Source organism: Ranitomeya variabilis, chromosome 6 (assembly GCF_051348905.1).
Source record: "Ranitomeya variabilis isolate aRanVar5 chromosome 6, aRanVar5.hap1, whole genome shotgun sequence".
NCBI classification, from domain to species: Eukaryota; Metazoa; Chordata; class Amphibia; order Anura; family Dendrobatidae; genus Ranitomeya; species Ranitomeya variabilis.
Genome location: NC_135237.1, coordinates 194591201 through 194616361, shown reverse-complemented (window position 1 = coordinate 194616361; position 25161 = coordinate 194591201). Strand labels below are relative to the sequence as shown.

The following is a 25161-nucleotide window of genomic DNA, read 5'->3' as shown; positions in this document are numbered from 1 at the left end:
TCTAAAAGAGGGAAGACCAATCTCCTGAGTCCTATGGAACTTCTTAGTCACCTTTGGTAGGTAGGCCGGGTCAAGTCTCAAGACCACCATCTTCCAGCACCAGGGTGTATGGAGGATTTACTGACAATGCCTGAATATCACTGACCCTATGGGCTGATGTCAATGCTACAAGTATTATAACCTTAAGGGTGAGGTCTTTGATGGAAGCTTCCTGCAAGGGCTCAAAAGGGGCTTTTTGTCAGATCTTTGAGAATTAGATTCAAATTCCAAGGCGGAATCTTTGGACTAGGGATCGACCTAGATCTATTACAGGATTTGATAAACCGTACAATCCAACTATTGGCTGCTAGATTACAATTGTACAGTTCCCCCAGCTCTAACCTTTAATGGAGAAATTCTAGTATAATCTTATTGGGACTTCACCTACTCTCTCCCCTGAACTAGACAGCAATTTATTTCATGTTCTACCAAATATCTTAGTGGTTACAGGCTTTCTTGCTATTAAAAATGGTAAATACCAAACCCTGGCAAAATCCCTGCTCTGTCAACCACTTCCTCTCAAAATCTAGGCTGAAACCTGTGGGTAATTAAGTGGGAGAGCAGATCCAGGATAGTCTGTAGGATCCAAGGATCTGAAATTGACATCCGCCTCAACCAATAAAACCATGGCCTCTTGGGACAAAATGGAGCCATTCATATCACCTTTGCCCTACATTCCCTTATTTTCCTCAGAAACGATAGCATCATCTCTATGGGAGGAAAAGCATAGGCTAGGCCGGTCCACTTTGGTATCTGGAAATTGACTAATGCATAAGGCTTCCATCTTGGGTCTAAAAAGCAGAATATGTCCACTTTGCTGTTCCCACTGTTAGCGAACAGGTCTATTTTTGGAAACCCCCACTGATCTACAACCTGGTTGAACACTGCGGGGTTCAGGGACCATTCCCCCTGTCCTTTCTGGTTTCGACTCAGATAATCTGCCTTGAGAAGTGCTGTCAGGGAAGTTGTTGCTCTGCCATACAGAAAAATTCAATCAAAGAACGAGAACTCAAACTCCCCCGATTGTTTAAGTATGCTGTCACTCGGGTGTCTGATAATACCTGAACATAGTTGCCCTGAAAACAAGAAGAAACTCACTTATGCCATCTTTATGGCTAACAGCTGTCATATTGGAAGAATCCTTCCTTTCCTGGTTCATCCTCACACCCTAGGCTACACACTTTCTTATATGTACGCATCACCCATCCAGTCAGGCTTGCATCAGTTATAGTATCGCTAATCAGAGTTACCGAGGTGACTCCTGCTGACAGATTTTCTAACTATAACCAGAAAAATAGCAAAGGGACAGATCACCCCAAAATCTCTCTTATTCAAATGGCCAATAGCATAGAGAAAACAAAAATATAAAAGAAAACTTTTATTATAACCTTTTTAAAAAAACTACCTCATAAAAACTAGTCCAAGTGCAAAATTCCCAAACACTTAGCCGTACATGTCCAAACGGACCAAACAACATAGAAATCCTGAATACAGATAAACAAGATCCTATTTGGAATATTTATGACCAGTTCCAATTTCAAACCACATTAAGATTGGATATTAAATCATATGTTTTCTTAGACTGTGTAATAAAGATCTTTTTTTGTCATGTACGACATTCAAGTTACAAAAGTCACAGTCTCAATGTGGACTAGCTTATTTGGGTAGGTCCACACATACCCGTAACATTTTGCAAAGCAAATAAGTTGGAAAGATCTCACCCATTAGCAGCTCTGGTGCCGATCATTCATTCTTCCCCTCCAAATAACCGCTCTGCAAGCTGAGAGAGATGAGGGCAGTCCACAGCTGACCCTTTTAACAAATAGCCCTAACCATCCCTGTACGTCACTCAAAGCCCGTAAACTAAAGAGGAAGAACCGCTGTTTTTTCTCAGAGTTAGTTATGTACCCTAACGTAGTGTGAGGTCCTCTGAAGAGTCTATACATTGACGAAATGCGTCGGGACGTACAGGGATGGTTAGGGCTATTTGTTAAAAGGGTCAGCTGTGGACTGCCCTTGTAAGGGCGGGAGCAATTTGGGGTCAGGGCCGCAATAGCCTATACAGGGCAAAATAGGGCAAGACGACCTCATCTCTCCCAGCTTGCAGAGCTGTTATTTGGAGGGGAAGAATGAATGATTGGCACCAGAGCTGCTAATGGGTGAGATCTTTCCAACTTATTTGCTTTGCAAAATATTATGGGTATGTGTGGACCTACCCAAATAAGCTAGTCCACATTGAGACTGACTTTTGTAACTTGAATGTCGTACATGACAAAAAAAGATCTTTATTACACAGTCTAAGAAAACATATGATTTAATAACCAATCTTAATGTGGTTTGAAATTGGAACTGGTCATAAATATACCAAATAGGATCTTGTTTATCTGTATTCAGGATTTCTATGTTGTTTGGTCCGTTTGGACATGTAAGGCTAAGTGTTTGGGAATTTTGCACTTGGACTAGTTTTTATGAGGTAGTTTTTTTTAAAAAGGTTATAATAAAAGTTATTTTATATTTTTGTTTTCTCTAACTATAACCACCAAAACAGGGAGTCTTTGTCAGGGAGAGATTCATGTTTCCTTCCAAGTAGCCTGTCGTCGCTTTTGCCTCCTCAACACTTATTACTGTAGTTGCCGAGAATGGAACCGATCCCATAACACTCAGGGGATGCATGAGGTCAGTGACCCCACTAAGGATACAGCCCTCCTGAGACATTTGGCCTGTTTACTGCCAAGTAAACCAAGGACATTATCTTGGGTTTCTCTTCTGGAAGAAAACACATCTGGGTTATTGAGTCCAGAATGAGACCTAGAAAGTTTTGCACTTTGGTCCAGAATAAAGTCCTTGTAGAGATCCTTAGACTCAGAACTTCCTTTTCCAATGCTAACAGTTCCTCGCGTGGCCTCCTGGCAAATGATCTTATTAGGGACCCATGAGGGGTCAAGTGAAACTCCAGCTTCAAACAGTTATTATATTCAATATCCAGCAGCTGGATGACATTTTTTTCTCGGCCAGAAGAAAGGAGGAGAGTCTTCCTCCCACCTGGAAGAGGATGTCATTGGGAGGTCTTTGTTCTCTGAGGAGGTACTCCCAAACAAACCAGGGATTTCTTTTATTATACCAATTGTACTGACTTTAGGAAGGCCTTCCTTTGATCCATTTCTTCTGTCAAAAGGACCTCCTGAAGGGGGTCTACTGGCAAATTGGGGAACCTTTCTTTTTATCCCCTGCCTTCTCTAGGATGTCATTCAATGTTTGCCCAAAGAGAACCTCTCCTTCAGAGGGAATGGAGCATAGCTTGTATTTTGACTGTGCATCCCCTGGCCAGAAGTTTAACCATAATGCTCTTCTAGGAGAGTTAGAAAGAGCTGCAGATCTTGCCGGCAACTTCATTGGAGTCCAGCGAGGTTTCTGATAGAAAAGCTGCTGCGCCCTGTACTAATGGAATATTTGACAGGATCCATTCCCTAGGGACATTACCTTTAAGGCTACTTTCACACTAGTGTCGGTACGGGGCCATCGCGCTGCGTCGGCCCGACGTACCGACGCATACTGTGCAAGCGACGCACAACGGGGGCAGCGGATGCTGTTTTTCCACGCATCCGCTGCCCCACTGTGAGGTGCGGGGAGGTGGGGGCGGAGTTCTGGCCGCGCATGCGCGGTCAGAAATGGCAGACCATCGGCACAAAAAAGTTACATGTAACGTTTTTTAGCGGCCGGCGGTCCGCCACAACACGACGCAACCGTCGCACGACGGTTGTGACGTGTGTCAATACGTCGCTAATGTTAGTCTATGGGGAAAAAACGCATCCTGCAGACGACTTTGCAGGATGTGTTTTTTCGCCAAAATGACGCATTGCGACGTATGCAAAAAAACGCTAGTGTGAAAGTAGCCTTAAGCTGTTCCTCCAACTGTTGTAGCCAGTCCTTCATAGAGCTTGCAGCACAGATCCCTGCTGTGGTTGGTCTCAGGGCGCCTGCTGTCAACTGGTCCCAAAAAATACCCAGGTCTTTGAAGGGCAAAGTAGATTTTTTTTTCTAAGATTTAGCCAGTGCTTCATCAATCTTCGGACTTTTATCTCAGAATGAGGTAGACTCCTTTTCAAACGGGTATTTTCTCTTCAGGGATGAGGTCAGTGAAGCCTTCCTATCAGATCTCTTCCACTGTAGCCTAATGGGTTTAACTTTCTCGTTTACTGGGAATGTACACTTCCTTCTGTGTTCCAGGCCCCTGAACATGACATCCTCAATTGATTAAGGGTCTTGTTTCTACAGAATAAAATGTGATTTAAAAAAAAAAAACACAAAGTATTTCCGCAAAAAACAAGCCCTTTTAGAACTGATCGGCAAAAAAAACGTTATTGCTATCAGAACAGGATTGAAAAACAAAATTGGAGTTTGTAATAAAATAGATTTTAATGTGCAAAAGCAGCAAGATAAAAAAAAACAAAAAAACAAAACACTATAACAAAACATAAGTATGTTCACAAGTTGCTTTCTTGCGTTTTTTTTTCCTGTAGCAAAAACCTGATCTCTTGGCTGTAAAAAAAAAAGCTGCAAGTTCAGCTTTCATTCTACCTTGCAAGCATGAACAATACATGGTGTTAGGCCACCAATGAGACACCATAAAACTTTTTTTCTGACAAACAGCAGGGTCGGGTTGAATTGGTTTGGGTATTGTTTACTTTTTTACATTGGTTGGGTATTGAGATGCTCTGGCCTTGATAACTTTCACACATCGTTCATTTAATTAAGCTGTACCAATACCATCATTACTCAGGTGAGGACACCAAGACATTATCGCCTAAACTGGGGGGGAATCACAATAAATGTGTTTCACATCCTGCTGTACCTGCGTTTTTCTTCACTAAAAGTGCTGCCAACACTCCAAACTGAGCAACATTTTTGATGCTTTGCACTTACTCATTGCCTTTAAGTGAAAAAACTGCTGAAAATGAACACGTGGTGGTTGTCAAAAAAGTAGCAGTTTTCAAATTCAGTTAGATAAAAAGCAAGTGTGTACATCATGAGATTTCAGTAGTCTCTTAGGCTACTTTCACACTAGCGTTAACTGCATTACGTTTCAAAACGTCTTTTTTCAGAAAAAACGCATCCAGCAAAACTTTTTGCTGGATGCGTTTTTTCCCCATAGACTTGTATTGGCGACGTATGGCGACGGATTGGCATACGTCGTGTACGTTTTACGACGGATGCGTCGAAATTTGGCGACACGTCGTCTCAAAAAAACGTAGATTGTAACGTTTTTTGTCTCCGCCTAAAAAACGTGTCGCGACGCATCCTGCGGCATACGTCGTTGGCTGCAATGGAAGCCTATGAGCGACGGATGCGTCGGGACACGTCGTACGACGCAATACAGCGCTGCAATACGTTTTTTTTACACTGAGCATGCTCAGAAGAAGTATTTTGTTGCCAATTGGTCAGACACCCCCAAATCTATATAAACCTGGCCTGGGCCTTCAACCCCACATATGCCAGCAAGATCCAGAGAGAAGACTGCCAGCAAGAGCCAGAGAGAAGACTGCCAGCAAGAGCCCAGCCAGCAACAGGAGCCAGCCACCATAGAGCCAGCCACAGGAGACAGACATAGGACCCCAGCCAGCCACAAGACCCGAGCCAGCCACAGGACTCCAGCCACAGGAGCCAGCCACCATAGAGCCAGTGTGAGTATTGCAATTTTTGTGTGCATCTGTGTGCCTGTGCATTTGTGTGTGTATATGAGGTACTGACTACAGAAAGAGCTTAAAACCTGAAGAGAACCTGAGGCCTGCCATCGTCCTGCACCAGCCAGTGCCATGCTAGAGTCCAGATGCAGCCTGATTCCAGCCACTGTGAAGACCTGCTGCTTCAGCCAAAGGATTGTCAGCCTTTTGTATGTGTGTGTGTGTGTGTGTATGCGTCTTCTGATTGGGTTCACCTTTCTGCCTTTGTTGTACATATGTGTATTTGCATAAAGCTATGTGCGTGCATGTGTATGTGTGTATTTTTTTACGGCTGTGTGATTTTGTATCATGTGCCTGCACCATATTATGCCTTTGCCAATTTTATGCCTGTTCATGTGGGAGGGTATGTGTCCATGTGCAGGATTGCATCAGGATGTGGTCAGGATTTTCCATCAGTATTTGTACGCCAAAATCAGGAGTGGGTGATAAAATCAAAAGTGTGCCTGTTTTCCTATTATACTTTACCTAATTTTTACACTCCTGGTTTTGGCTTACAAATACTGATGGGAAATCCTGACCAAATTCTGATGCAATCCGGAATGTGGAAACATACCATGCATGTTTTTTGTGTACGTCTTGTTGATTGCATGTGCATTTGTCCATGCTGTAATTGGTTATTTGCCTTTTTCTGATGTATGGACTGTATAGTGGTCTGTGCAGCATGTGGTTTAAATGTGTTTTTTTTTTTTTTTAAATCTGATGTGTTTTTTAAAAAAGTCTAGCGGTCTGCAGCTTGTGGTTTGAATGTGTGAGTGTGGGGTTTTTCTATTTAATAAAAGTGTTGATTTTATTTTAATTACTGTTACAACCATTAGCAGTTGAAGTACTTGTATTTAAAATAAAGAGCATGTCAGCTCCTAATTGTGATTTTTAAAAAAGAGAGAAAAAAAATAATAATAATAAAATGTGTTTTAAAAAAATGTCCGTAGTATTATTTCATAAAGGTAAATTTAAAACTGGTGTATGTACCAATGGTTACACATGCAATACAGGGTTGGTTGAGGGCTCATTTTTTTAATAAAGGTTAACTTGTAAAGTTTTTTTTTTTTTTTTTTTTGGGGGGGGGGGGAGGTTATTTTTTTTAAATAAAATGTGTCAAATATATTTTTTCATAGTGTTAACATTTTAAAATTTTATTTTTTGGGACATGGAAATGAATGGTATAACGTGCAACTTTTTTGGGGTTTTTGTTGTTCACCTGTATGAACATTTCTGACATCATTTCAGTAGGGTGTTTATCATTGAACATTACCTAGTTCAGGGGGTGGTCTAACTATAGATCCATTATACATATTAACAGATAAACCAGGACCGCAGCCACTGACCAGCCCACCAGGACCACAGCCGCTGCCCACCAGGACCACAGCCGCTGCCCACCAGGACCACAGCTAAGTGTTAGAAGTAAGTTTTGAAGACCCACAATCTGCTACTTCAATGTGTCGAGCAGATTGCAAGTGTCTCTTTAACTTACAGAAACACCAGGACCACAGCCGCTGCCCACCAGGACCACAGCCGCTGCCCACCAGGACCACAGCCGCTGCCCACCAGGACCACAGCTAAGTGTTAGAAGTAAGTTTTGAAGACCCACAATCTGCTACTTCAATGTGTCGAGCAGATTGCAAGTAACTTACAGAAACACCAGGACCACAGCCGCTGCCCACCAGGACCACAGCCGCTGCCCACCAGGACCACAGCTAAGTGTTAGAAGTAAGTTTTGAAGACCCACAATCTGCTACTTCAATGTGTCGAGCAGATTGCAAGTGTCTCTTTAACTTACAGAAACACCAGGACCACAGCCGCTGCCCACCAGGACCACAGCCGCTGCCCACCAGGACCACAGCCGCTGCCCACCAGGACCACAGCCGCTGCCCACCAGGACCACAGCTAAGTGTTAGAAGTAAGTTTTGAAGACCCACAATCTGCTACTTCAATGTGTCGAGCAGATTGCAAGTGTCTCTTTAACTTACAGAAACACCAGGACCACAGCCGCTGCCCACCAGGACCACAGCCGCTGCCCACCAGGACCACAAAACAATGTCCTCTTCTGACAGCCCTCCTCCACAGCAACAGCGTGTATCGGTAAAAGTTAACGCAAAAAATGGGTTTATTTTTTTTTGGTTTTTTAAAATTACATTTTGATGTCTAACCACATGCATAAATTATGTTTCAACAGGAAGCTGAATCAGATGAGGAGCTGTCAGAAGGGGGCAAAGACGGGGGGAGAGATGCTAGTGGAGGAGGAACCAAGTGTAAGTAGTGGTGAAACAGTTTTTTCGCACATCACACTGCACCATACACAAAACAGATTTTCATACATAACTAAACACAGAAAATATATGCCTACATTACTGAGAATTTGTTTCCTTTATTTCAGGCTGCTGCTGCTGCTGCTCCTGCTGCTGCCGCTGAAGGTTCTCCCAGACAATCCCAGAGTCGGCGGACTCGTCGCCGCGGTCGGCCATCATTGAGTTTTTTTTTTTTTTTTTTTTGGGAGGGGGATTCTATTGGTACTTAGTGTTTCAGTGTACTAATAAGTTTGTTTTTCTTCTTCCTTTTTTTTGGCACAGGCTTCACAGCGTGCTCCCGCAGTAGATGACGATGAAGACGATGACATCGACATTGATAATCTAATTGAGGAGGTTCGCGAGCAGGAGCCGCTGTGGAACATGGCTGACCGCAGGCATGCTGATACCGGTGTCACCCGTCGGCTCTGGGACGAAGTGTGTCGCAACCTGTTTCCAAGGCGGGAGAGCCTTCATCCTCAGCAGCAGAGCAAACTAGGTAAGTATTCACTTTCCAGTGATGTTTTGAGCTGACTGTAATGTATTGCATTTACCAATTTTTTGTTTTTTCTTTTGATTCTTGTCTTCACAGTTGGAAAGATTAGGAAGCGGTGGCGGTCACTGAGGGATCGCTTTAAGAGGGAATTCAACGATGAGATGAAGGCCCCGAGTGGCTCTGCAGGAAGGAAGAGGAGCAAATATAAATATGGCCAGGCCCTCTCCTTCCTGAGGCGAACCATGCTAAGCAGAGTGTAAGTATTCTACAGCCCACTAATAACCATGTAAACCTGTCTGCTTAGTTTGCTTTCAGTCAGGGCTTTTTCATTCCAATGTATTAATTTTTTTTTTTTTTCTTTCACAGCACCTTCTCCAGCCACCGGGCGCCTGCATCTTCCTCTGCGCCCTCTGGAGCGATCCCTCCTGAGTCCGCCACTGAGGGCCACGTCGGTAGGCCCCACACCTCTGTCCCCTCCTCTGACCCCTCTGTCCCCTCCTCTGACCCCTCTACTTCATCCGCCCCAAGCAGTGGAGCATTATTGCAGGCTTCATGGCTCGCATCTGATGCTGAACAGTTAGCGTTCCCTTTACCCCACCCCTCTGATCCTGCCACCTCGACACCACCATTAGGTTCGTGGCGGCAGCGACAGAGGGGTCAGGAAAGGAGCTATGCTCCTGAGTTCTTACACCTGAATGCATCCTTCCAAGGCTCTTTCAAAATTTTGGGAGAGCAAGTGACTGCTGGTTTCAACATGGTGCAGTCACGCATCAGTGAAACAAGCCGTGAAACCAGCAGTCGCTTGGATAGGCTGCATTCAGCTGTAAGTCCCGATCCGGCCAATCTTTTTTTCCAATCCATGCTCATGAGCATGGAGAAGCTTTCTTTTGAGCAACAGATGCGGGTAATGAATACCTGCCATAATGCTGCACTGCAGGCCATTAATGAATCGACCCACACACCTCCCCACACCTCCACTCCAATTCCACCCCAGGCCCCATTTCCACACCATACCCCCCATTACCAAACCCAGCCCCAATACCCACACCAGCACCATTACCAAACCCAGCTCCAATCCCCACACCAGCACCATTACCAAACCCCACGCCAGTCCCACTACCCTACCCAGTCACAATACCCGACCCAGTCCCCACAACAATCCCGGCCCCCAGACCAAATTACTTCCCCAATGTTTTCCTTACTCAACTTTTCTCTTCCCCCTACCCCAACACCACCCCCCTCTGGTCAGCCTCTTGGTTTAACCCCCCCTTCCACTGCACCCCAAACAAGTAGGGTTTCCCCACCTATCGACGTGGTCCAACCTTCCTGCCCCTCCTCCTCTCATATCTCCACCCAACACTTTGAAAATTTGTAAAGTGTTATTAATGTAAATAATATTATAAAAAATGTTCAAATTTTTCAAAAAAAAAGTTGGAAAATAAAAATATATTTTTTTTGCAAAACAAAAAAAAAAAAAAAAAAGAGATAAAATAAATTTCTGATTACAATTCTACTCTTTGTGTGTGTGTGGATTTAATAAGGTAATATAATAAAAAAAGGTTTAATAAAAACAAACACCAGACATGTAAAAGGTATAACATAATGGTTTTACTAGCAAGAAAACCACGCTTTTGGGCCTTTTTTGGGGGGGGGGGCTGAAACACTTTTTTTACATAAACAAAACACATGGGAAACAGGTTACACATGGGAAACAGGTTACACATGGGAAACAGGTTACACAATCATGTCTTGCCACGGGATCCGCCCGACAGGTGAGACAAAATAATCGGCAAACTGGTCCCTCATCCTTGTAACTGAACTTGTAGAGCGAACCGAGCTGCTGCGGTAGTCCCACAAGGTGGTCTCCAACTCTTCATCATCCAAAGAAACGGGCTCCTTTGACAGGACAAAGTTGTGGAGCACCACACAGGCTTTAACTACCTCGTCTATAGTTGTTGTTTTCAGCTTGATAGCCGTCAGCAGAACTCGCCACTTCGCCGTCAATATGCCAAAGGAACACTCCACTACTCTTCGTGCTCTAGTAAGCCGGTAATTAAAGACCCGCTTGGTATGGTTTAAGTTCCGGCTACTGTACGGTTTCAGTAGGTGCGGCGACAGTTGAAAGGCTTCATCACCTACAAAAACATATTCCAGGGCTGGGTCATTTGTTCCTGGCAGTGGTCTGGCTGGCGGGAAATCGTAGGTCTCTCCATAAAGGCAACGACCCATCGGAGAGTTTTTAAGAACTTGCGAATCGTTGGACCGTCCATATGCTCCGATGTCCACGGCAAGGAACCTGCAGTTGGCGTCTGCAATAGCCATAAGGACGATGGAGAAATACTTCTTATAATTATAATACTCCGATCCTGTTCCTGCCGGTTTCGCAATCCTTATATGTTTCCCGTCAACTGCACCCACACAATTAGGGAAATTGCAAATTTGCAGAAACTCTTCAGCACTTCGCAACCAGATTTCCATGGATGGTTGGGGGATATACTCTGGTTGCAAAGTGGTCCAAACAGCCCGACATGTGTCCTTCACTATTCCAGAGATAGTTGAAATGCCCAGCCTGAACTGATAATGGAGCGAAGTCATAGATTCACCCGTAGCTAGGAAACTTTAAAAAAAAAAAAAAAAAAAAAAATGTTAGAAAAAATTGCACAGACCAACAAGTTTTAATATGGCACTGTTATTTTTTTTTTAAGGACGGGACACCCAATAAAACCAGCATGAAACCAGTGTAAAAAAACAGTGGAATGTCCGCCAAGAAAACCCAAATTACATGCTGCAGAAAATAGTGCGCAATATGGCAGCGCAGTATTGTCTGCAGCATGTAATATAACATTCAAAATGACCAATGAGAGAAAAAAAGCAGTTGCATGTCATCAAACCCAAAAAACCAAAAAAAAAAAAAAATGCAGAAAATGCAACGCAATATTTCAGCGCAGTATTTTCTGCAGTCTGTTATCTAACATTCAATATCAGCAATGACATTTAAATAAAGCAGTGGAATGTCCGCCAAGAAAACCAAAACTACATGCTGCAGAAAATAGTGCGCAATATGGCAGCGCAGTATTGTCTGCAGCGTGTAATATAACATTCAAAATGACCAATGAGAGAAAAAAAGCAGTTGCATGTCATCAAACCCAAAAAACAAAACAAAACAAAAAAAATGCAGAAAATGCAACGCAATATTTCAGCGCAGTATTTTCTGCAGTCTGTTATCTAACATTCAATATCAGCAATGACATTTAAATAAAACAGTGGAATGTCCGCCAACAAAACCAAAACTACATGCTGCAGAAAATAGTGCGCAATATGGCAGCGCAGTATTGTCTGCAGCGTGTAATATAACATTCAAAATGACCAATGAGAGAAAAAAAGCAGTTGCATGTCATCAAACCCAAAAAACAAAACAAAACAAAAAAAATGCAGAAAATGCAACGCAATATTTCAGCGCAGTATTTTCTGCAGTCTGTTATCTAACATTCAATATCAGCAATGACATTTAAATAAAGCAGTGGAATGTCCGCCAAGAAAACCAAAACTACATGCTGCAGAAAATAGTGCGCAATATGGCAGCGCAGTATTGTCTGCAGCGTGTAATATAACATTCAAAATGACCAATGACAGAAAAAAAGCAGTTGCATGTCATCAAACCCAAAAAACCCCCCCAAAAAAAAAAAATGCAGAAAAACATTCAATATCAGCAATGACATTTAAATAAAGCAGTGGAATGTCCGCCAAGAAAACCAAAACTACATGCTGCAGAAAATAGTGCGCAATATGGCAGCGCAGTATTGTCTGCAGCGTGTAATATAACATCCAATATCAGCAATGAAATAAAAAAAAGAGGCTTACCGCAGGGTCACCATCAGCCGCTCCGCCGGTGTGATGGCAAGCCTCATCCTTGTATCTTGTCTTCGGATGACATCCTCCATTTTTGCAAGCAAAAAATCGAAATGTTCAATCCTCATCCGCACGTAGTTGTGGAATTTGTGTGGATTGTGCCGCAACTCCAGGTAGAGAGTGGACTGGACACCCCGGGTCATCCGTAGTTGATTAATCGGATGAATCCACAGTCGTCTCCGTCTCCGTTGCTGCAGAAGCATCCTACGCCTTTCCGCTGCCGCCTCCTTCTCCCGCACTATGATATCCAGGCGATTCGTCTCAAAGATAACGTCGGTAACCAAACTAGCAATCCTCCCAAGAACACCTTCCATCGCTGCCACAAAACTAAAACCCACAAAGATGGGCTGTAAATACAGTACTATATAGTTTTTCAAATTTTCCAGTAGCCAATCAAATTTTGGGAGCCTCCCCTTTTAAAAACGGATCCGTCGGAAAAACGGATACAACGGATGGTAAAACGTATGCAACGTATGCAACGCATCCAGTATTTTCGACGGAAACGTTTAGCGGATTTGCGACGGATCCGTCGAAATGCTGGATGCGTGGCATACGTTTGTCACCGTTTTTCACTTTTTTGACGCATCCGTTTTTTCGGCAAAAAAACGGATTTGCGACGTAATGCAGTTAACGCTAGTGTGAAAGTAGCCTTAGCTTTACATTGTACTGTAAAAAGCAGCTTTTCATTTACATGAAAAAAAGACAAACGCAGCATGTGAACATAGCTTAAATGTGGTATCACTTCAATTATTCTGAGCAGAACAAAGTTTTCTTACGATAAAGTTTTATCAATTTTACCATACAGTGACTGGGTGAGAGATTTTTTTTTTGTTTTGACAAGTCAGAGAAAAAAAAACCTACCTAGTTTAAAATTGTATGAATAAAGAGTTCAACTTATCTTGCAGAAAACAAGCCCCCCCACAGCTCCTACAGTATAAAAAAAAGATATAGCTTGCAGAATAAGCGGAATACAACTATTTTTTGTTAAATCGGATGTTTTAGCGTGCACAAATAGCAAGATCTAAAAATGATCCATAACCCTGGCAACTATATATTCGCACTGACCTAAAGAATAGTTGTTTTGTCTTGTTTACGGCACAGTGAACAGCGTAAGTTAGTGTTAACAAAAGAAAAATAAAACAACACTTTCTTCCAAGAGTGATAACTTTTTCCGTCAACGTAGTCAGACGAGTGCTTGTTTTTTGTGGTATGAGTTGTACTCTTGAATAACACTAAATTTTATCATCATGTGATGTACTGGAAAGCAGGAAAAAAATTCAAGACCAGAAGAATTGCAAAAAGAGTGCAAGTCCACGATTGATTTTTTATTTACCATGTTTACTATATGACAAAAACAAGCTATGGTAATATGATTTCCAGATCAGTAATATCGCGCAGATAAATTACCAAAAAAATGCATAGTTTACTTCCAGTACTGGAAAAAACAGTAACATATGTCTGTCTGTGCGTGCAACACTTAAGGAACACGTGTGGCAACCGTGTGCCGCATCAGTATCTCATGGACGGGTGCCAGGGAAGCAGCGGTACAGTAAGCGCTATTCCCCGATGCCGGGCGCTGAAGACTGCTCATTCTCCCCTGCTCTGCCGGCGATCAGCGTGAACAGGGGAGAATGATGAGAATTGTATTCAAGTAATAACAGTGGCAGCAGCCAGCAGCTGATGGGAGTATTCATCAGCCGTCTTCTGCGCTATAAATAATTAGAAAAAGATCCTGCGTGGGTTCCCCTCTAGTTTTCTATAACTAGCCAGGCAAAACTCATATCTTGGGGCTGCAACCTTCAGCAAGGCTGGTTATCAAGAATAGATAACGCAGTTTTTTTTAAATTTAAATAATTTAGGAAAACGGCATGGTGTTTCCCCAATTTTGACAACCAGCCTTGCTAAAGCTGACAGCTGGGGGCTGGAATTCTCATGCTGGTAAGGGGCCATGGATATTGACCCCATTCCACCCCCAGCCTAAAAATATCAGCCTGCAGCTGCCCACAAAAGGCATATCTATTAGATGCGCCAATTCCGGCGCTTTGCCTGGCTCTTCCCACTTACCTTGTAGTGGTGGCAGGTGGGGTTCATATTTGTGGGGTTGAGGTCACCTTTGTATTGTCAGGTGACATCAAGCCCACAGATTAGTAATGTAGAGGTGTCTATAAGACACCAATCCATTACTAATCCTACAGTTATATGGTAAATAAAGACGCAGCCAGAATAAAGTCCTTTATTAGAAATAAAACAAAACACAGTATTCCACTTTTATTTAAAAATAACAAACACCATTATACTCGCCTAATGCCCAATTCCACAGAAACCCTCATGACCTGTAACAAAACAAAAATAAAACAACAACATCTCTCACCTGTCACCAAACAGTTTCCAAGATACAACTGTCCAAGCTGAGAACCATTCGTGAATGAGCTGCTGCGAGCACATCCTTGACCAGGGGTGACGACATGGAGGTTACGCCGGTAAATGAGGCTGCATTCGCAGCAGGGATGAACTGCGGATACCTCAGCACTGTGGGAAAAGCCAGATCACCGTGAAAAATTCTCACGGTGATATGCTGTGAAGACACAGCATGAACTGCTGTGACCTTATCACTCGCTTATCCCATGGTGCTGAGGTCACCGCAGTTCAGCCCTGCTGGGAATGCAGACTCACTGACCTACGGTAAGCACGATGATGTCACTGCTGGTCAATGATGCTGTGCTAGCAGCAGCTCATTCACCAGCGGTTCTCAGCCTAGACAGTGGCATCTTAGCATCGTCCAGGTTAAAAACTATTTATCCCAAAAACATGGATTACGGTGTGGGACAGAATGACGGCGAGGTGAGGGATATTGTTTATTATTTTTGGTTTATTACAGGAGACTAGTGCTTCGGTGGAATTAGTAGTTAGGCGAGTATAACTTAATTTTAAATAAAAATGGAAAACTTGTTTTATTGGTAATAAAACACTTTATTCTGGCTGTGCGTATATTTATCATGTAACTATAGGATTAGTAACAGGTGTCTTCTAGATGCCTCACCATTACTAAGCCGTGGGCTTGATGTCACCTGACAATACCAATGTGACAACCCCACAAAGATGATCCTCACTTGCCACCACTACAGGGCAATAGGGAATAGCCGGGCAAAGCGCCAGAATTGGTGCATCTACTAGATGTGCCTTTTCTGGTCAGCTGTGGGCTGCTATTTTTAGCCCTGGGGGGGGGGGGGGGGTGACCATATCATTGGCCCCTTACCAGCCTGAGAATACCAGCCCCCACACAGCATTTTTTTTTTATTCGGCATGTGATGGTGTTCATTATGTAAACTAGGTGGCAGGTCAGTGACGTGGCATGTGATTAGGGATCATCTGACACCGCACAGTCTGCAGAAGGCGGAGGGAGATGAGTGAGGCTTAGGTATGCACTGCGCATGCCCAGGAATCCCAGCCCCGCAATGTGAATAAATCAGAAGACACTGCGGGGCGATATGTCTGGCAGGGCGGCCGCACAGGCGCAGTCAGCTAGACTGCAAATGAGGACAGAGGACGGGCAGCGCTCACTGCGCATGCCCAAGGCATGAGAAAAGAGCGCAGGCACCGGCTCATTTGAAAACAGCGCTGAGGAGGCGGCGCCTGGCGTGCACAAGCCCAGAGTGACGGCTGTGCTGCGTCTGATTAGCAAGGAAAGACCCGCCTCACTGGCGATTTCAGGGTAGGAGGGGGCACATTTTATAAGTGATTATTTCAGCGTGTGCAGGCATCATAACTCAAAGAGCCACCTTGTCAGAATGCAGCATTTCTGCTGCACAAAGTGGCTCTTTTAGTTACAAACGCCTGAGGGGGGGAGGGGGGGCACAGGTTCCCTTTAAGTACTCAGGGGAAATTGATTTACAAAAGATGTAATTTATTTTCTACTGTTATCCACGTGAAAAGGAAAAATGAGGGGCTAAAAAAGTTTGTGGAAAAAAAGTTAATTTTAATTTTCATGTTATGAACTTTTGTTAAGCACCCGTGAGTCTGAAAAAAATCACTTCATGTGACTTGTGGCAGGATCTGCTAATGTGACAAGGTGTCTGGAGTCAATTGCAGTCAAAATTGTGCTAAATAAAAAAAATTAAAATAAAAAAAAGTTCTTCCCCCCGTGTACCCAAACAGTAAAGTCTAACCACATACAGAGTATTCATGTGTTAAGCAATTTCTACCGGACACATGTTTCAATGCAGTTTCTCTCATTACAGCTTGTGAAAGTGAAAAACTTGAGACCAAAAACAAAGTTTTAGTTGGAAGAACATACATATTCATGTTTTGTTTTTTATTAGAAATTGCATAAATTCCTGTGAAGCACCTGAAGGGTTAAACTTCTTGAATGGGAACATTAATATCTTGAGATGTGCAGTTTTTAAAAAGGTATTTGGGAGGCTTTGACATACAGGCCTCTTCACAAGATTTTCTGTGCCCTTGTATTTTTTTCCTTATTCCAAGGGCCTTAACTATTTTTCTATCCACATAGCTTGAGGGGTTATTTTTTGCATGATACTGAAAAGGTCGACTTCCCATGGCTCCCCACTCCCCCCAACCCATCTCCCCCTTTTCCTGGCGGTCTCCCCCCCCCCCCCCCCCCCTTCTCCCGAATAAAGGAGAAGCCACAACCATTAGTCTTTGGATAAGAATGGCCACAGCAGCCAATTTTATTAACAACTAGCTGAAGAGCCCGGCGTTGCCTGGGCATAGTAAATATCTGTGGTTAGTTATAGCACCTCACTTCTCTTATTTTCCCATCACGCCTCTCATTTTCCCCATCACATCTTTCATTTTCCCCCTCACATCTCTCATTTTCTCCCTCACACCTTTCATTTTCCCCCTCACACTTGTCATTTCGACCTCACATCTGTCATTTTCCGATCACTCCACTATTTTCCCTCACTCCTCTCATTTTGCACTCACACCTTTTCATTTTCACCTCACACCTCATTTTCACCTCAGTATATACATGTTTGTCATCTCCCTTATATATAGTATACACCTGTATGTCATCTCCTGTATATAGTGTGTACCTGTATGTCATCTCCTCCTGTATATACTATATACCTGTAGGTAATCTGCTCCTGTATATAGTATATACCTGTGTGTCATCTCCTCCTGTATATAGTATATACCTGTATGTCATCTCCTCCTGTATGTAGTATGTACCTGTATGTCATCTCCTCCTCTATATAGTATATACCTGTGTGTCATCTCTCCTGTATATAGTATATATCTGTGCGTCATCTCCTCCTGTATATAGTATATACCTGTGTGTCATCTCCCCTGTAAATAGTATATATCTGTATGTCATCTCCTCCTGTATTAGACCTCGTTCACCCGTTATTTGGTCAGTATTTTTACCTCAGTATTTGTAAGCTAAATTGGCAGCCTGATAAATCCCCAGCCAACAGTAAGCCCACGCCCTGGCAGTATATATTAGCTCACACATACACATAATAGACAGGTCATGTGATTGACAGCTGCCGGATTCCTATATGGTACATTTGTTGCTCTTGTAGTTTGTCTGCTTATTAATCAGATTTTTATTTTTGAAGGATAATACCAGACTTGTGTGTGTTTTAGGGCGAGTTTCGTGTGTCAAGTTGTGTGTGTTGAGTTGCGTGTGGCGACATGCGTGTAGCAACTTTTTGTGTGTCGAGTTGCATGTGACAGGTTAGTGTAGCAAGTTGTGTGCAGCAAGTTTTGTGCATGGCGAGTTTTGCGCGTGGCGAGTTTTATGTGTGGTGCCTTTTGAGTATGTGCAAGTTTTGTGTGAGGCAACTTTTGCATGTGTTGCAACTTTTGTGCATGTGGCAATTTTTCCACGTGTGCAAGTTTTGCGTGTGGCGAGTTTTCCATTAGGTGAGTTTTGCACGTGTAGCGAGTTTTGCATGTGGAGAGTTTTGCGCGTGGAGAGTTTTGAGCGGCGACTTTTGTGTTTCGACTTTTATGTGGCGAGGTTGGTGTATGCGTGGTGAAATGTGCGCTGAGGGTGGTATATGTGTTCGAGCACGTGGTAGTGTGTGGCGCATTTTGTGTGTGTGTTCATATCCCCGTGGTGTTGTGGTGATTATCCCATGTCGGGGCCCCACCTTAGCAACTGTACAGTATATACTCTTTGGCGCCATCGCTCTCATTCTTTAAGTCCCCCTTGTTCACATCTGGCAGCTGTTAAATTGCCTCCAACACTTTTCCTTTCATTTTTTCCCCATTCTGTAGATAGGGGCAAAATTGTTTGGTGAATTGGAAAGCGCGGTGTTAAAATTTCACCTCAACATAGCTTTGACGCTCTCGGGGGTCCAGGCGTGTGACTGTGCAAAATTTTGTGCCTGTAGCTGCGACGCCTCCAACACTTTTCCTTTCACTTTTTCCCCATTATGTAGATAGGGGCAAAATTGTTTGGTGAATTGGAAAGCGGGGGGTTAAAATTTCGCCTCACAACATAGCCTCGGGGTCCAGACGTGTGACTGTGCAAAATTTTGTGGCTGTAGCTGCGACGGTTCAGATGCCAATCCCGGACATACACACATACACACATTCAGCTTTATATATTAGATTAAAGACACTTGGTGGGGTACTCGAAGCTACCATGGCCTGGTGATTTTTCCTTGGCACTGCCCCTTCCCTCCCAGCCGCATTTTTCCCAGGCTCAGAAGCACCGTGAATCGCAGGAAGAGGTTGCCTCCATCGTTGCTGTCCGGACATCCTTTGGTGAAAGAGGGCAATCTCCCTAACTGCATCCTTTTTGTTACTCAAACCCCCCCCCCTTCCCCCACTTATGTCATTTCCTACCTGCCCCCCTGGCCCTGTACGAGTATGCAGGCAGATACCAAACATGTATAGGGTTTTTTGTTTGTTTTTTTAAATAAGTACATTTATTTTTATTTTTCTTACATATTTCTGAACTTTTCTTTTTTCACCATTTATGTCTAGATTTTCAGAAACCCATGACATTTTAATTTTTATTACAATGTTGCACTGGATGAAAAAATAGTAATTCTGGAGTTTTGGTTTTTTTTCTCATGCATTTTACAGATTAGAGACATTTTATCTTTTGATGGGACATTTTTGAATGCCACGATACAAAAAGTGTTTTTTTATTTTCAATGGGGCAAAAGGGGGCGATTTAAACTTTTTTTTACGTTATTCAATAGTCCCCTTAGGAGACTCGATGCTGCGATTGTCCGATCGCTTGTGCGCTATGTCTAGCATAAATCACAATATATGAACGCTGGCCAGTTCACATGAGGATTATAATGACAGGCATGAGCAGACGCCCCGGCTGTCATGGCAACTCATCAGTCCCCCCCCCCCCAAAAAAAAAAAAAAAAAAAAAAATAATTAAATTAAAAAAAAAAAATAAATCACATGACAGGGGTGTCGATGGTCGATGGTCAGGATGAATTACTCTTCTGGCCAGCGCATGTTAAATCCCACTGGCAGTGATTGACAGTGGGATTTAACTGGTTAAAAGCCAGGGGCAAAGCACCGGTCCACCCATGGCTGTTAAAGGATTATGTCTGATTTACTCAGTCCTGTGCAGGGAGCAAAGTGGGCTTGGCATGCAAGCCCAAATTAAAGGCAGGGACGCAACCTTTCACAAATATATATCAAAGTTTGTGAAGATGTTAAAGTCAATTTATTACTAGTGATGAGCGAATATACTTGTTACTTGAGATTTCCCGAGCATGCTCAGGTATCCTCAGAGTATTTTTTAGTGCTCGGAGATTTAGTTTTCATCGCCTTAGCTGAATGATTTACAGCTTTTAGCCAGCGTAAGTACATGAGGGGGTTGCCTGGTTGCTAGGGAATCCCCACATGTAATCAAGCTGGCTAGTAGCTGTAAATCATTCAGCTGCGGCGAAAAAAAAATCTCCGAGCACTAAAAAATACTCGGAGGACACCCGAGCGTGCTCGGGAAATCTCGAGTAACGAGTATATTCGTTCATCACTATTCATTATTGAATTGATCTGCAAAAAAAAAAAGCTTTTAATAAATGATACTCATGTAAAATAGATACACAGGGAATGTTACTTATGAACTATTGTGTGGTATGACTTAATGCCTTAAACTTCATGAAAATATCCAAAATTTGGGGAACATGTGTTATTTTTGAACAAAAACCATCAACCTAAATTAATCACCATCATGAAGTACAATGTGTAATGAAAAAAATCTCAATCACTGAGATACTTACAAAGTATTCCAAAGTTATTACCATATAAAGTGACATGTCGGATTTGTAAAATAGGGATTAAAGAAAGCGAAAACCGGATTATGCATTAAGGAGATAAAAATACTATAGTGATGTTCAGTTGAGTCTTTTTTGACATTTACTTTTTAATTAGCAGCCATTCTTATTGTACGGGTATGTGCCCACAATCAGGAACTGCTGCAGTTTTGACACTGCGCATTTATACAGCGTCAAACCTGGAGCAGCCAAATGTTATGGCATAGTGGATAGGATTTCTAGAAATCCCATCCACTATGCATGCACCCGCGCATGTAGCTCACCTGTGGCACAGCTTTCAATTTCTCTTGCAGAGTTGCTAGTGTCCTCAACAGAAATTTAATCAATAGACAGTATTGAATGTGGCAAATCGGCATGGCTCAGTGAACACATGCAAATTTACCTGCATTCAATAGAACGAGTTTTGGACACAGCAGAAAAGCGCTCCGTCCAAAGCACTGCTAGTTCTGGATTGTGGGCACAAAGCCATTCAAGTCATCCATAGAAAACAGAACCAGTGCAGTGTATGTTATAGGAACCATATCCATTACTGTAATGCAGATTACACCAGTCACCATGTTCGGGGGAAGTTTAGTTTTCGTGTGAAAAACCTCTTGTACTTTTAAAAAAATCTTTACCTTTGATGTTCCTTTTGTGGAGCAATAAAGACCTGACCGTCTCAAACACACAAAAAATTTCTTCCAAGACTTTTTTCCAATATCTTTAACATACAAAGAGCCTTGTATTTCTGGACAGCTGTTGGCATTCAAAAAATTCTGGAAAAAGGAAGAATATTGTGAGGAAGTGGGGTGGGGAGTGTGATTAGCATGAATGATAGCAACAGCTGAGCATAACACTAGCTATGTCAAATATTCATGTACAAGTCTACGTATACCAATTACAAAGTGAAACAAAGTTCAATACCTAAAGTAAGTGACATGGATTATTTGTAATATGACAGATAGACGGGGGGATGTGGAGACAGTCAGTTTCTGGCCGGCTGGTCCCCTCCTGCCCTCCCTCTCTGGCTGGCCACGGCCGTTTCCCTCCCTCCCTCTGGCTGGCCACGGCCGTCTCCCTCCCTCTGGCTGGCCACGGCTGTCTCCCTCCCCCCCTCTCTGACCGGCTGTTTCCCTCCCTCTCTCTCTGGCCGGCCATCTTCCTCCCTCTCTCTGTCTCTGGCCCGCCATCTCCCTCCCCCTCTCTGTCTCTGGCCCGCCATCTCCCTCCCCCTCTCTGTCTCTGGCCCGCCATCTCCCTCCCTCTCTCTCTCTCTCTGGCCCGCCATCTCCCTCCCTCTCTCTCTCTGGCCCGCCATCTCCCTCCCTCTCTCTCTCGCTCTGGCCCGCCATCTCCCTCCCTCTCTCTCTCGCTCTGGCCCGCCATCTCCCTCCCTCCCTCTCTCGCTCTGGCCCGCCATCTCCCTCCCTCTCTCGCTCTGGCCCGCCATCTCCCTCCCTCTCTCGCTCTGGCCCGCCATCTCCCTCCCTCTCTCGCTCTGGCCCGCCATCTCCCTCCCTCTCTCGCTCTGGCCCGCCATCTCCCTCCCTCTCTCGCTCTGGCCCGCCATCTCCCTCCCTCTCTCGCTCTGGCCCGCCATCTCCCTCCCTCTCTCGCTCTGGCCCGCCATCTCCCTCCCTCTCTCGCTCTGGCCCGCCATCTCCCTCCCTCTCTCGCTCTGGCCCGCCATCTCCTTCCCACTGACTGTCTGGTTCTATGAGGAAGAACAGGTTTGTACTCTGAGGCGGCCTGTGGGCAAGTGTTTTCTTGGTTTCACTGGTCTAGAGTTCCAAGGTACGACTCCGCCTACAGTCCTGCACCAAAGCACAGGCACATCATTAACTGAAAACTTCTAAGGGTATGTGTCCACGTTCAGGATTGCATCAGGATTTGGTCAGGATTTTTCATCAGTATTTGTAAGCCAAAACCAGGAGTGGAACAATTAGAGGAAAAGTATAATAGAAACATATGCACCACTTCTGCATTTATCACCCACTCCTGGTTTTGGCTTACAAATACTGATGAAAAATCCTGACCAAATCCTGAACGTGGACACATACCCTAACACTGATTACTAGGCTCAAACTGAGCAATTTTTAATACTCTCAAGCTTGTTTCAAAGTATAATGGGAGTCAATGGGAAAGCCGAAGAGATTTGGGGGGGGGGGTAGTGAAAATGTTTAAATGGATGGGAAAAGTGCTGAATGGGAGGATAACAGCATAGAAGAGACCCCTGGAAGCATCTCTGGCTCCCAGATCGCGGCTGAGCAATGGTTTCACACTAAGGGTACTGTCACACAGTGAAATTTTGATCGCTACGACGGCACGATCCGTGACGTCGCAGCGATCGTATGATTATCGCTCCAGCGTCGTAGACTGCGGTCACACGTTGCAATCACGGCGCTGGAGCGATGCCGAAGTCCCCGGGTAACCAGGGTAAACATCGGGTTACTAAGCGCAGGGCCGCGCTTAGTAACCCGATGTTTACCCTGGTTACCAGCGTAAACGTAAAAAAAACAAACAGTACATACTTACATTCCGGTGTCTGTCCCCGGCGTTCTGCTTCTCTCCACTGTGTAAGCGCCATAGCCGGAAAGCACAGCGGTGACGTCAGACGTCACCGCTGTGCTCGCTTTCCGGCTGGCCGGCGCTCACACTGCAGAGAAGCTGAGACGCCGGAGGACAGACACCGGAATGTAAGTATGTACTGTTTGTTTTTTTTACGTTTACGCTGGTAACCAGGGTAAACATCGGGTTACTAAGCGCGGCCCTGCGCTTAGTTACCCGATGTTTACCCTGGTTACAAGCGAACACATCGCTGGATCGCTGTCACACACAACGATCCAGCGATGTCAGCGGGTGATCAAGAGACGAAAGAAAGTTCCAAACGATCTGCTACGACGTACGATTCTCAGCAGGATCCCTGATCGCTGCTGCGTGTCAGACACTGCGATATCGTAACGATATCGCTAGAACGTCACGAATCGTACCGTCGTAGCGATCAAAATTTCACTGTGTGACAGTACCCTTACTCTAAGGAGTGACAATAAAAGATTCCAAACAGACAAGAAGCTGCATTTTACAGGAAAAAAGTTTATTTTTTCCTGTTAAAAGACTTGAATACAAGTATACAACTTGTATGACTTGTATACAAATTTAAAAAGGGATTTGAAAAAATATAATCTAAGTAAACCAAAATGGATTTTTTTTTATTTTTTATTAAAGAAATAAGAAATTTCAGTTTCATTTATGAAAGCAGCAAGAACTGTCAAAAATAAGGGACTCGGATTCACCTTGTTTTAGACATAAAGGAGGGCCTCATACACATTCTGTTCAAATTTTCATGTATTGGTACTCCTAGATTCAAAGACTATGCACTTTTGAGGGTTATATACCAAGGAAATTTACTCCAAACCACAGAATAGTCTGAGTGAGCAATATAATACAGATAAGGGTATGTGCACACTGATTAAAATGCCTGCACCATTTCTCCATCTCTTGGCAGGAAATGATTGATTTGAGTAAAGTGAATGTTGAAAAACGTAGGGCAAAAATAACAGAATTTACATGCTGCAGATTATTTTCTGCACCAAATCTACAAGTCAAAATTACTCTGTGTGCATGACACTTCAGGTTTCTCATTCACTTTGCTGGTATCTGGTTGTCAGAAAAACGCAACAAAAACGCATTAAATCTGTAATGTGCACACAGCCTAAACTTTAACACTTTTTTTTGAGGGTTATATACCAACGAACTGTACCTCAAAAAAGTAATACTGTATGACTGAGAAATGTAACCCAGCAAAATTTTACACCACAAAAATGTACCCCAGGATACGGAATAGTGTATGTGTAAGAAATGTGAAGAAACAAGCAAAAAGCATTTAATACTGTATAGATGCATAATCCTGAAGTATTTTTCAAAGCTTTTTGTAAGTTTTACATACCACCGTATAGCAACAGTGTTAAACTGTATGAAAGTCATTAAATCTATATAAAAAAATGTTAACGAAATTATTTTAACAGTGTAGTTGATGTACTTATACAGTCAAAGGCTTTGCAGAAAGTGCAAAGCCAGACAAATGAGGAGTTTCTTTCATAGACCCGATTGATATTGATTATTACAAATACTATGTTCTGTTGTCATCTGCTGGTTTCTTCTGGGCCCGCCCCCCGCACAGCATTAAAAACCTGCTTGAACAAGACGCTAGCAGCAGGGCAGCACAACACCTCCAAGGCATAGCTGTCCAGTTTTGAGACAATAGATAAAAATCGCAGAAGAATTCGGTAGTATGTTGGTTCGGTCGGCCAGGTATTGCTCGATCACCTTGAAAAAGTTTTTTCCATCCTTGTCAAAAAATATCCGATCAGGCGGCCCTGGGCTGGTGTCATGAAATTGGCCCACACCTTTGACAGTGTACCCCTGCCTCTGCTGTGTGT

The 25161-nt window shown here is 43.5% G+C and overlaps 2 protein-coding genes across 6 annotated transcripts in view; one reads left to right on the top strand and one right to left on the bottom strand.

The window, feature by feature from the left end:
• GRB10 (growth factor receptor bound protein 10) overlaps positions 1-25161 on the bottom strand; it is a 469634-nt gene that overhangs the window by 27464 nt on the left and 417009 nt on the right. For all 4 annotated transcript variants that reach the window (XM_077269359.1, XM_077269360.1, XM_077269356.1 and 1 more), the window contains one exon: positions 21361-21498. In XM_077269359.1, the coding sequence (XP_077125474.1) occupies positions 21361-21498 (138 nt within the window). The remainder of the gene's footprint in view (positions 1-21360; positions 21499-25161) is intronic.
• LOC143782184 (uncharacterized) lies at positions 8003-10401 on the top strand. 2 transcript variants are annotated; one of them, XR_013216884.1, is made up of 4 exons: positions 8003-8561; positions 8655-8814; positions 8925-10255; positions 10292-10401. XR_013216884.1 is itself a non-coding variant. In XM_077269355.1 (3 exons), exons 1-3 carry the CDS (start codon positions 8447-8449, stop codon positions 9931-9933), a joined length of 1284 nt encoding a protein of 427 aa, XP_077125470.1. In that variant the 5' UTR covers positions 8003-8446; the 3' UTR covers positions 9934-10297. The 2 variants fall into 2 exon arrangements, 1 of the variants encoding a protein (XP_077125470.1); XM_077269355.1 differs by having other exon boundaries at positions 8925-10297.